Here is a 12,471-nt window from a genome sequence, read left to right on the forward strand (position 1 = left end):
GCAGTATGTTGGGAGGCCAAAATACACTTAACTAAATAGGAGCATCAATATGGGGTGTTTAATCCTGGTTTAATGCAGATCATCAATGCCATATTGAAGGAGCAGGGCATCCATTGAGGTGCTGTTTTTCGTAGGTCAGCCAGAAGGTCAACCAGCTTTTGGTACCCCTCCGAAGCTGTCTCGACCTGACTGCCACAAATTCTACATATATGAATAGGGTCACAACTGATAATTGAGATGTAACTAGACAAGATTCATTGGGGGGGGGGGAGTGCATTAATTTCTGCAGCGAGCAACCTAAAAACAAGGTCCACAACATAATGGTGCAGAGGAAGAAGGCAACATGGAAGATACACTAAAGGACGCAAGGCAAAGATACCCACAACTGAAGCTCAATCCAGATAAGGCTTGGGCACTGTTAGTGGCTGGCTCTCTAGACCAGATGGATGGGAGGTTACCTGCTCTTGATGGGATTACACTCCCTCTGAAGGAGCAGGTACATAGCTTGTGGGTCCTCCTAGATCCTTTGCTGTCACTTGAGGCTCAGGTGGCCTCTGTGGTGTGGAGTGCCTTTCATCAGCTTCAGCTGGTGGCCCAGCTATGCCCCTATCTGGACAGGGACAGCCTAATGTCTGTTGACTATGTTCTGGTAATCTCCAGCTTAGTTTACTGCAACACATTATACTTGGGGCTGCCTCTGAAGATGGTTTGGAAACGTCAGTTGGTGCATAATTTGGTGGCCAGGTTGCTCACCAAGGCAAGACAGTTTGAGCATATAATCTTAATCCTGGCCCAACTGTACTGGCGGCAAATTTGTTTCTGGCCCCAATTCAAAGTGCTGGTTTTGACCCATTAATCCTTATATGGCTAAAGACCACAATACCTCAAGGTACCACCTCTCCCCTCAGGAACTGCTCCCAGACTTTGCAAGCATCATCTGAGGTCCTTCTTTGTGTGCCCTCTCCACAAGAGATCTGGAGGGTGGCCACATGAGAATGGTCCTTTTCTGAAGTGGCTTCCCATTTGTGGAATGCTCTCCCCAGGGAAGCTCACCTGAAACACTCATGACATATTTTTAGGCACCAACAAAAATGTTGGCCTTTTAAATGTGTTGATGGGGGCGGGGGGGGTGGTTGGTTGGTTTGTGTTTGTTTTATTATGTATCTTGCGTTCTCATTTTGGAATTTTATGTTGTCAATTGCCCTATGATCTTCAGCTGAAATTTAATTAATTAATAAAAATAATAATATGTGTACTTATTTGGAAGTAAGTCCCATTGAACAAATGGGTCTTACATGCTTAGAATCCAGCTGCAAATTACTTTAACTTTTAATTAAATATAATTCCTACAGGTCTGATAAACCCATTTTATTATTATTGAAGCTATCACAATATACTTTTAGGAGTGTCATTGCTCTGAATCATGGGGGTTGAAACCTCCCCCCCCCCCCAATATGATAGTTTTGTCTCACCAGGGTCTTCTTAATTTCCAGCTGATTCTCCATCCTATGTGCCCATTCTACAAACCTTAGGCTTGGGCTTAGATGTATACAACAGGTGTGTGTGTTGTTGTTTTTAATCCACCCATTTATTCACGTTTGTTGATATTTAATGTCAAAGAACAGTGAGTTCTCCAGTTCCAAATGACTCTGATGCAATTCTGATAGCAGAACACTTTAGAAGTAGGAAAGGTCCCTGCCCATCCAATTGAAATTATGCGGGGACATAACCAGGCTGTAGGCTACCTAGTACTACAAAAGGGTTAAATGAGCACACACACCTCCCACACAGACACGCTTTTGCATTTCTGTCAAAGACCCACTCTCTAAGCAGCCACCCGTGGGGCATGGCGCTCCTTTCTAGCTGAGCTGCCTGCCTGCCACTTTCCACAAGGAAGAAGAAGAAATTTGCTCTCAAAATACAAAGTTGTAATATATTTGAACAAGAGGTATAAGGGGACTGTTTGGTTTTGCAGAGGCTTAAAGAAAAACAAAAGAACTTTTCTCTCTTCGCCTATAAAACTAAAAGCTTTTATTTTTTTTAATCCTCCTGCTTGAAACATATGGAAAAGTCAGTTCGGTCCTATAAAAACAGGTTTCCCAGTTGTGTCTTTATCTGCCAGCGAAGATCCCAAAAAGTCTGGGTCAGAGTGTTTCATCAGGATTTCTGCACAGAGAGAAAGTTGCCAGGATAGCATCTGTCTAAAGGTAAGTGCAGTAAAATGGTTGGGTTCCCCCCTCTCGATTTATTTTGCATTTATTTATTTATTTTCACTGCCAAGAATCTGTTTATAGGTTTGTAGGTTTATGGGGATGGTATTCTATTTTGGGTCAGCCTACAATATCTGTCTTTACCAGGCAAGAAGGCTTGGGGATCAATGCAATCTGTGACTGCTGTTTACCTTTAAAGTATGGAAAACCTAAAGTTCATGTCGATTTAGAAGTTTGAGTATTTATGTTGACTTTATAAGATATGGTTTGAGCAAACAAACTGCCAAAGGAATATAGCAGTACATAGTGAGAATGTTAATATACTGTTATTCTTATTGAGGTGACTGAGATGCAAAAGAATTTGGCAAGCATCATTCATTCATATTTGGACAGGGGTTTTTTTATATGTATGAACCATTTACTTCCCTGCTTCACATTTTATGAAGGCATCCTAAATCCTGAAGGCAACATAAATGCTATCGCTTTTGAGGTGTAGGACAGAATGTGATGCCACATTTTGTGGCTGATGAAAATTGCCTGTTCTTACGATACATCACTGACAAGGATCAGACTTACAAATTCAGATGTACTGTAGTGCAGTGATACTACTGCAGACTCAAGACATAAATATTAACCAGAATTCTAACAGCTAGTGGATTTGATCTACTGATCTTTAAAAAACAAAACTGCTAAATAATAAACGTCGTTTCTTTGTTCTTCTGTATTTATGGCTTATTCTCTCTCCTACCATGGTTAGTGAATCAAATTTGCTAATTTATTGACTGTGTGTTACAGTTCAGTTTAAGGAGGCTTTCTCCCAAAATTGATACTGTTCTAAGAGCACCCCCTACCTACCGACACTTTGCTCTGCAGCTACAATAGTTGTCAGAAGTTGGCAGTTTTCCCCACTCTGACCCATACGCTGCTCTATTTTCTCTCTCTCTTAATCAATTAAAGCAATGGTCTTTCCAGGTGACCAGTTTATGTTGTGACAAACATGCTGCCATTTGCTTCTTCGTTATATAACATCCAGACATCACAAATTCCCAGCACTCTGCCATAGAAAATGCAGCTCTTTTCCATGGCAAGTGGGACCGGTTGTGATTGAATGTGTTGCCTGGGATGTGTCTGCAGGAGTGCCTATTGAACAGTGCCTGTGACGTCACTCGCGCTAGGCAATAATAATAATAATAATTTATTTGTACCCCGCCCACTCTGGGCAGCTTCCAACAAAGATTAAAAATACTTTAAAATGTCACACATCAAAAACTTCCCTAAACAGGGCTGCCTTCAGATGTCTTCTAACTGTCAGGTAGTTGTTTATCTCTTTGACATCTGATGGGAGGGCCTTCCACAGGGCGGGCGCCACTACCGAGAAGGCCCTCTGCCTGGTTTCCTGACAGCAACACACACAACCATAATTTAACCTTATCACCAGTGCTCTTCTATCTACCTTGGGACACATCCAGACAATTAGTTCAAAACATTCCCAAACCAAGTTCCATTCAAAGACAATGATGTAAAACCCACTGCACCCAGTCTGCAAGGGAATGGGGCCCACAGGCTGAAAAATATTTAGCACCTCTACGAACCAATAACAGCTCAGGGCCAAAATACCTCAAGGACCTCCTCCCTCCATATAAACTTACCCAAACCCTGCAATCTGAAGCCTTTCTTCATGTGCTTCTTCCATGAGAGGGTGACAACACAAGAACAGGCCTTTTCTGCAGTGGCTCCGTTTGTGGAATGCTCTCCCCAGGGAGGCTCAGTTGGTTCATCATACGCAAAGGTGCCAGGCAAACACATTCCTCTTTAACCAGGCCCTTGGCTGATTGACATCCAATGCCCTTTTAAAATGTGTTGGGGACAGGGGTGGGGTTTATTGGGCTGTTTTTGTTTGTATTTTTATCATGTATTTTGTGTTTTTATACAGTGGTACCTCAGGTTAAGTACTTAATTCGTTCCGGAGGTCCGTTCTTAACCTGAAACTGTTCTTAACCTGAAGCACCGCTTTAGCTAATGGGGCCTCCTGCTGCTCCCGCGCCGCTGGAGCCCAATTTCTGTTCTTATCCTGAAGCAAAGTTCTTAACCTGAAGCACTATTTCTGGGTTAGTGGAGTGTGTAACCTAAAGCGTATGTAACCTGAAGCATATGTAACCCGAGGTACCACTGTATTGTGATCTTTTTTTATAACCACCCTGAGACCTGCAGGTATAGGGAGGTATATACATTTTAATCATCATCATCAGGGTATGAATATTGTTTTCCTTCTTTCAAAAGATTGGCATATTGCCCCACATTCAAATAATACCAAGGTGATGTACAATAAGGCAATTTCCTATAAACCAGTCTTTATATCATATGTGTGCTGTATATGTGTATACATGCCACACCCTCCAACATTTCTCCAATGAAAATAGGGACTTCCTAAAGAAAAGCGGGACATTCCAGGATCAAATCAGAAACTGGGATGGCTTCTCTAATTCAGGGACTGCTCCCTGGAAAATAGGGACACTTGGAGGGTCTGGCATGCATATGCACACACAGACACAATAATCCAATAAAAACAACATGTCAAAACAGCATTAGTTAGAAACCATTCAAGTGGGATCACAGGCCATGGAAAGCTTTAATAAATAAGTATGTTTGAACAGCCAGAGGAGGCATCACATAGTAGGTGTCCTGCTGTATGTTTAGATATGAAACTCAACTCAAATAGGGTCTGGCTGAGCTATTTGTCATCTGTGATCTGTCGTTTCTCAATAGCATGGTATAGAATTTAAGAAATCTTCTCCAGCCTTGTTAATGTGTCCCCTGCTTGTTGCAGCACTCACGATGTCTGGGTCCCAGGCTTGCCTGCCCCCAGTGCTCCTCTTGGCCATGTACTTCTGCCATTCAACAGAGGTAGCACACAGCATACAGCAAAGCTTCAAGAGTGAGCTCCTCAACTTTTATCATACATTCATCCTCGCAGATGGCAAGGAAACCACAGTGCACCTCTTGGAAGATATACCCAAAAGGTAAAGAGAGCCTTATATATCCTTTCATTTCATCCGAATTCTTGCAGCCACACCACACCCTAAACCTCCTCTGGCTTGCAGGACATCTTCAGGAGAAGAAAAGGATGAGGAGTAACACCCAGCACAAATCCAGAGTGGATTCCCTAAGATGGTTGCATGGCGCTTTGAACGCCTCCTTCCAGCGACTCCTGCAGCCAAGCTGGTGCCAAACATATTCCTCTGCTTTTCTTTAGAAAAGGAAAGAGCCTCTAACCATCGGGGGGGGGGGTGAGAGAGAGAAAGCACTTGTTTACAAAAATCCGCTAACCACACAGGACGTCATCTAATGCACAACCCTGAAATACCAGGGAGAGCACATCCTTTTGTTGCATCCGGGTAAAATATGAAATCTGCAACAAGCAACACACCCCATCTAAGATCAAAATTATACACTGCTGCTCTACAGCAGTCAGAAGAGCAAGCTTAAACAACTAACAAAATAGCTCCATTGTGTGCATACCCTGCAGAAATAAGTACTGTATTTTTCTGTGTATAAGATGACGCTTTTTGCTTAAAAAAAAAAAAAAGGCAAAAATTGGGTGTCGTCTTATACACAGATAGTGAATGCAGAGGGGGGACATGAGATTAATGGCAGCAGCAAGCAGGAGATTGGCAGCAGCGATTGGGTGGGTGATTGGTGGCTGCGGCAAGGCCTGCTGGCGATTGGCTGTGGCTGCGGCAATTGGGAAAGCGACTGGCGGCTGTGGCAAGGTGGGCAGACAGCTGGTGGCTGCGGTGAAGTGTGCAATTGGCAGTGGCTGTGGCAAGCGATTGGCAGTGGCAGGCAGGCGGGTGAGCGATTGCTAGAAGTGACCTCCCCCACCCCCCCAAAAACCCTAAACAACTTAATTTCTTAATTTTGGGTAAAGAAAATAGGAGTCTTCTTATATATGGGGGTGTCTTTTACATGGAAAAATATGGTACCACCACATTCCTTACCAGCAGACTCCATCTCTTCCAGTTGGTGGGATGATGGACAAAGTTCTTCATTATTTATCTCCAGAAATGAAAGTGATCTGTGCTCTTTACGTATGCTTGCCTCAAGAATAGATAAGCAGACACACATCTGACAAAATGCTAGCTCTATTTGTACTGGGGGTGAGGGAATCATTCCTGTGAATGCAGAACTTAAGGGAGCCAAATCTTAATTGGAGCCAAGTCTAGAGGGACGTATTTCTGAGGAATGCAGTGATGCCAAACACAAACAATGCAAATGTTAGCTTCCTCAGTTATCTCACAGGAGCCACAGAAAACTGAGTGAGAGTTGGGAAAGAAAAACAAGCAGAGAGAAGAAACTGGCTTGCATGAGCTCCTAACAACTTATAATATCCTGAAGGAAAGTTTGGCCGACTGGCTGCAATCCTCAACTGGAACCCTCCCATTGTGGGTTACAATGCAGGGATGACAGAGATCTCATTTGAAGAAATATATGGTTTTTTCATGATATTTCTATTATATATTGCTTCTACAAGTAACAGTATTATGCACCAGAATGTGAAGTTCTCTATTATCACCATTTTTGCAAGGAGGTTCTCTGCTCTGTCACCAGTAGTTCTCTGCTATTCCCCCGAGACACCAATTCATCACATTAGCACCTGTAAATCTGATGCATATTCATACATGAAAGCCAGCTGCTTCACTTCAGACACAGGCACTGCAGAGAATGGGAGAGGAGCAAGGCCATGTAAATGCTACCAGGTTACATAATGTATAGCATGACCGCAAGAGCACATAGAAGAACTCTTGGAGGGGCAGTAAAAGTGAAAAGAATAAATTGGGATAATTGGTTGTGGTTTTAAAATATGGCATCTATCCTCAGTTGAAGCAACGGGTTGAGTTTTAAAATATTTGTTCCAAATGGACTTACAAAATCCATTTTATAAGTATCCTTGCTAAAAACTGGGGTTCGCATTAAAAACAACACCTTATTAATCACATAGATATCACTCATCCAAAGCATTTGAAAACAAATTCTACCTTCACAAAGTCCGGATGTGAGGCATGCGACTACGTGATCAGATGATGTTACAAATCTCCCAGAGGGTCTCAGCAGTCACAAAATAAAAGACTTGTGCATGTGTGGCAGTAGTTTGCAAGAACCCCTCTACTGGGATTGTGGCTGCTGTGAGTTTTATGAAGTTGTCTGCAGATTTGAGCTGAGATGTTACCTGGTGGTCAGGTGAGTGGCACAGCCCCACCTCAGTATCCACTGCTGTAGTTCCCAGACTTGTGAATGGGAAGAGCTCATTGATGCTGTATGCATCTTCTCGGACTTGCTAGGGATGTCCCTTCTAGTGGAAGCCTACAGTGTACAATGACTCTCAAGGACTCTTCTTCTCCCTTCTTTCCAAGGTACTATTTTGTTTTAGAGAAAGGCAGGACCTCTGCACCGTTCACTGTGAGAGTGACTCCGTGCGATGTCCCCATTGAGTGGAGCATCCGGGTCCATAAGACTTCAGCAAACTACCTTGGGAAAGCAGCACGTGGTAAGAGATGCATGCAAGGCCATGGATTAGGAGGGTCATCAATGTTAGCTAGCCATTCATAATGGTTGATTCATCCCTCGGCTCTATTTTTCCTTCCTGACAGCAGAAAAAAATACTGGTATATTTGTCCCAAGTGAATCTCCACCCCACCCCCTGTCTCTCCCACTTCCTCATTCGTCACTCTCATTGTCTCTCCTATGGGTACTGCTATGTGCCCTCTGTCTTTGAGCTCTTTGCTCTCCTACTTTCAAGGCTCGCCGGGTTCTGGGAGGGGGAGTATGGAATGCTTTCTAAAGACACTGTGTCCATCAGCTGTCATCCCCTTGGTGTTTCTTTTTTTCTCCTCCTCCCCCTCCTCCTCCTTTTCTCCCATTATTTCTCAACTTTCCCCCTCATCTGCCTCTGAAATATGACCTCCCTCAAACCCCTGTTGTAAATCTAAACTGCCTTCCTCTTCCTCCTCCCTGGAAGGGTCAAGCTGGGGAGGCGGTCTCCACCATTCCTCCTCTGCCCAGTCCCTGACACCCAGAAGGGAACAAGGCCTTCAGTCTGAAAAATGTTCTCCAAACCTAGCTGAACATTTCTGCCCATCCCCCAAAGAAGCGTGACTTAAAATATTTTTGCATTTCCATATGTCATTGACAGATGATTTGGACGTTCAGGAAGCCTTAAAGTTTCCAAAGACCATGAAGACCGTGTCTACTCTCTTCAGCTACAGAGGCAATTCTGTGGAGACATACATGGGGACATCTTACTATTCCGCTGTCTACGTGCTGGAATTCCTGTCCATTGAAAGAGACACCCAAATCACGGTGTATCTAACGACAGACACAACTTCTGAGCACCTGTATCCGGAACTCCCAACGGATCCACGCATAGATGTCGTCGGCATTGGCCACACCACGGTAACCCTGGCTTGGAAGCAGAGTTCAACAGCCCTGCAGCACAAAGAAAATGTCCAGTATTGTCTTCTGGTAAATGAAAGGCATAACTACAAGAGCTTATGCGCAGCAGAAACAGCCCTAAGACCTTCTGGAGTGACGTCGCAGGAAGCATTAGCGCTCTCACTGTCTCCGTATGTCCTGGACCCTCAGCAAGTGATGATCACGCCCAATGGCGAACTGAGCCTTGTTAGCAAAGCTGGCAATGGGGAGGTGAGGCAGATATGTGTTGGCACCAAGAAGACCTACACAGTCACCAACCTGAGACCCAGCACTCAGTATTACTTTGATGTGTTTGTGGTCAACTTCCTCACCAACGCCAGTGCTGCCTACACTGGAACCTTTGCCCGAACCCTCGAGGAACCGGAGCCCAAAGTCACCATCCTAAAGGATGGGAAGGTGATTCAACTCACCCTGGATGGGAGGAAGCAAGTTCTCCATGATCTGCAGTACCAGGCTGTGCAAAAGCAGGTTCAGTTTGCTTTTCAGTCTTGCAGTGGTCAAATACGGGTTGAGATAGCCAGAGGTGGGAAAGTGCTCATGTCAGAGAGCTTTGCCGGCCTGAGGCACTTCATGCTGAAGGGAAGGCCGGGAGATCTTTACCTGGTGCACTTGGGTTCCACAGAACCTTCAAACGCATCTGTGAAGGTACAGGTGTCCTCTCTCTTCCACAGGCCTTTCTTCCCAGTCTTGCCAGAGAGTTTGAAAATCAAGTCATTCAGCAAGCTGAGGACTTGCAATTCGGTCACCATCGCCTGGCTGGGCACACAGCAGATGAGCAAGTACTGCGTCTACAAGAAACAGATCGAGGAGGACCAGGTGTGGATGGAAACCAGGAACGCCGACAGGTGCTCAGGGCCAGAGTCAAGGCAAAAAGGTGACAAAGTGCTATGCAAATACTTCCACGATCTCAATCTCCGGCGAGCCGTGACGACCGAAACCATCAGCGGGCTTGAAGCAGGCACAGTCTACTTATTCGATGTTTACCTGATTGGGCCTTCTGGGATTCCTGTCAGATATTACAGTAAAGTGGTAAAGACGCAGAAGAAATGTTGAAGTTCTCCTTCAAAGATGGGTTCCTGAGGAATGACAAAGTTGGAGGAATTCCATGCACGGGCAGCATTTGTGACCCACGCCGCTCAAAACGTGCTCAGAGTGGGACAGAAAACAGTGTTTTACGTTGCAAGATTTGAGAGGTGGAATCTCTGTGTAGAAAAGTAGACTTGCTCCCAGGACCTTTCCCCCTGCAATTCTATCTCGCTCTTATCTGCAATTTCATTGAAAGGGCTTAAAACAGAAGGGTGGTATCCAACTAACTTTTACTCAGAGCAGACCCACTGAAATTAGCATGTCTAACTCGGCCGTGTTCATTCTGTTGTGCTCTGGAACACAGGAAGCTTCCTTATCCCAAGTCAGACCACTGTCCTATCAAGCTCAGTACTGTCTACACTGATTGGTGGCAGTTTCCTGGGTTTCAGACAGCCCTATCTGGAGAAGCCTGGGACCTTCTGCATGCAAAGCAGATGCTCTAATATTGAGCTACAGTCCAGACTACAGAGGCTGCTTCCTCATGGCTAAATTCCATGCAGTAGCAGTGTAATAGATAGGCCCGCTATCTGGCTGTTCTCCCAGAGAGGGGCACAGAGAGGGTAAATCTTAGTTGAACACCACCCAAAGCATTTATCTTCAAAACCTACAAAATCCAAAACTGGCGTGAGGGAGAGGATAATTTTAATGGACCTAAAGGAAACATACTTTGTAATATATCTCTCCAATGAGAATTCAGTTCCTGGAATCCACTCCCTCTGCCTTTGGCAAAGTGCAGGTAACCTCAGCAGAGTCTGAGAGGAATATTGCAGTGCAGACTGAAAAAGTGACCCACAAGAACTTTGCCTCGCTGTCTGACAGTTGGGTATTCAGTGGGGGTGAACTGTTACTCTTTTTTCCACTGTAGTAGTTTCTAATTTATCCCATACATAAAGCTTGGGAGAGCTAAAGGAAAGAAAGATGGTTTAAATTCAGCCAATTCCATTACTACTCCACCTTGCAGAGACAACTTGTGGGGGTTTCTGTACCCCATAGCTCCCATGTTGTGAGGCACCCACACCCACACCCCAATGTGGGTCTCATAATGCGTTAGCTGTCCAGTGATTTGCAAGGCTGAATATACCTAGAATCATGTGCCAACAGCCCTATTCAGACATTGCTCCTTCTCCTGAGGAGACATTAAGGAGAGATTAATGTCAGCCGTGGGGAGCCAGCTCTTCTCATGGAGTCTCGCTGTGTAATGAAGAACTCTACTTGCACAGGGTTCTGAATGGAGTAGGGCTGGCTCCCTGCTGCAGATATTTCACCCCAAAGCATGGAGACTGTAGGGACCAGACCATCAGGAATATGTTGGGGAGGGTGGAGCCAGCAAGCACCCACTTGCTCACCACTTTTTTGCAATGAGAAATGTGTGAGCAAGAGAACCTAGGCCTAAAGAAACAAAGGCCTGAAGAATAGTGGTGACAGATAAACAAAGGAATAAGCAAACAGATATATAAACTTTCCCAAGAGGGTTTATAGAAGATCCCCATTGCATAATACTTCCCAGTTAGAGAAAATGCCATTTCCTTAGCCGAACCAGCGATTGATCTGCTAACCACGTCACTTTTTGGATTTGAGATATTTGAAATACAAGAATGCAAATTCAGGGCTGGCAGTGGGAAATAATTTGATGGGTCCGGATGTTTTCTGGAGTTGAGATCTGGAGTACCAAGATGGGTTAAAGACGTTATTAACCTGCATCAGTGACACACAGGTTATTTATGCATTACCGACTTAAATCACCGCTAGGGCATTCTTGTTCTCAACTTGGATTGAAGCAAGTTTGACTATTTCATAAGAAACAACAGGATAGAGATGGATTGTGGCTGATGTTGTGTGTATACCGCTTCTCGAACCAGTGGTGGGAGCAGTCCTGGCAGTCCCATTGCCTGCAGATATCGGAATCCAGCATCTAAACTTGTGTTTTCCAGATTTGGGTAGCATTTCTCTGCATTACACTAACTGATGAGACAGATTAGCTTTCTGCCACCTCGTCCTTCCAAAACACACACCAAAGTAGAAGTAAATTGGGAAAGAGGGTAGAGTTCACTCTTTCCTTAAACAATTGCTGGTGCTTTCCGAGGGAGGTCTTGGCAGGTATCACGGTATGAGAACTCTATTTCTATTACAGTTAAGACCTAAAAGCCACAAACCTTTGTTCTCTAAGTCTTCTGATCTCATACACTCTGAGCCTCATAAACAGCAGGTTAGGGAACTGGTCCAATCTCAACTGTCTCCATTTTGAAAGTTCATCACCTCCTGCCCCAGCCCAAACACTCACCTGTATAGAATTCCTGGTGATCTTTACCTACCAGGCTAGTGCTTAAATGCAAGGTTAGGCTAGCATGCTTATATCTACATTTTAAACCTTGTTTTTATTTAAAAGAAAATATCAACCTACATTTGATTTAAAAATAAAAACAGAAACCTGGTTTTTATTTTTTTAATTGTCAACTTTCATTCACTCAGTTCCTTTGTATTCTCATCTCTCGTGTTTATAATGGAATAAGCTGTATCCTGCACTTGACTCATTGAAAGACTACTTTGCTTTTCCACTGTGCCACTCTTCTTTAGTAATTCAATAGTCTGAGTAGAACATGTCAGTAGTAAACGGTTATGGACAACTGTTGTTTATAGTTTGTTTCTTGAAGTCATGGCTCCCAAACAGGGTTGTTGCTTTTTAGTA

General features: G+C 44.2%; 1 protein-coding gene across 1 annotated transcript; it reads left to right on the plus strand.

Annotated features, from left to right (window-relative positions):
• Positions 1-1,852: 1,852 nt before the first annotated feature.
• Positions 1,853-11,906, plus strand: LOC310708017 (protein NDNF-like). The gene is made up of 4 exons (XM_083505701.1): positions 1,853-2,207; positions 5,038-5,230; positions 7,622-7,755; positions 8,401-11,906. Exons 2-4 carry the CDS (start codon positions 5,046-5,048, stop codon positions 9,750-9,752), a joined length of 1,671 nt encoding a protein of 556 aa, XP_083361827.1. The 5' UTR covers positions 1,853-2,207; positions 5,038-5,045; the 3' UTR covers positions 9,753-11,906.
• Positions 11,907-12,471: the final 565 nt, after the last annotated feature.

Source organism: Podarcis liolepis (assembly GCF_965112155.1).
Source record: "Podarcis liolepis genome assembly, chromosome: 5".
Classification (NCBI taxonomy): Eukaryota; Metazoa; Chordata; class Lepidosauria; order Squamata; family Lacertidae; genus Podarcis; species Podarcis liolepis.

What these genes read in the sequence shown, in the direction of transcription:
- LOC310708017 (XM_083505701.1), top strand. Translation starts at nt 5,046, where the DNA reads ATGTCTGGGTCCCAGGCTTGCCTGCCCCCAGTGCTCCTCTTGGCCATG. An exon ending in TTGGAAGATATACCCAAAAG is followed by an intron (nt 5,231 to 7,621) that starts GTAAAGAGAGCC and finishes CTTCTTTCCAAG; the next exon opens with GTACTATTTTGTTTTAGAGA. An exon ending in CCTTGGGAAAGCAGCACGTG is followed by an intron (nt 7,756 to 8,400) that starts GTAAGAGATGCA and finishes TGTCATTGACAG; the next exon opens with ATGATTTGGACGTTCAGGAA.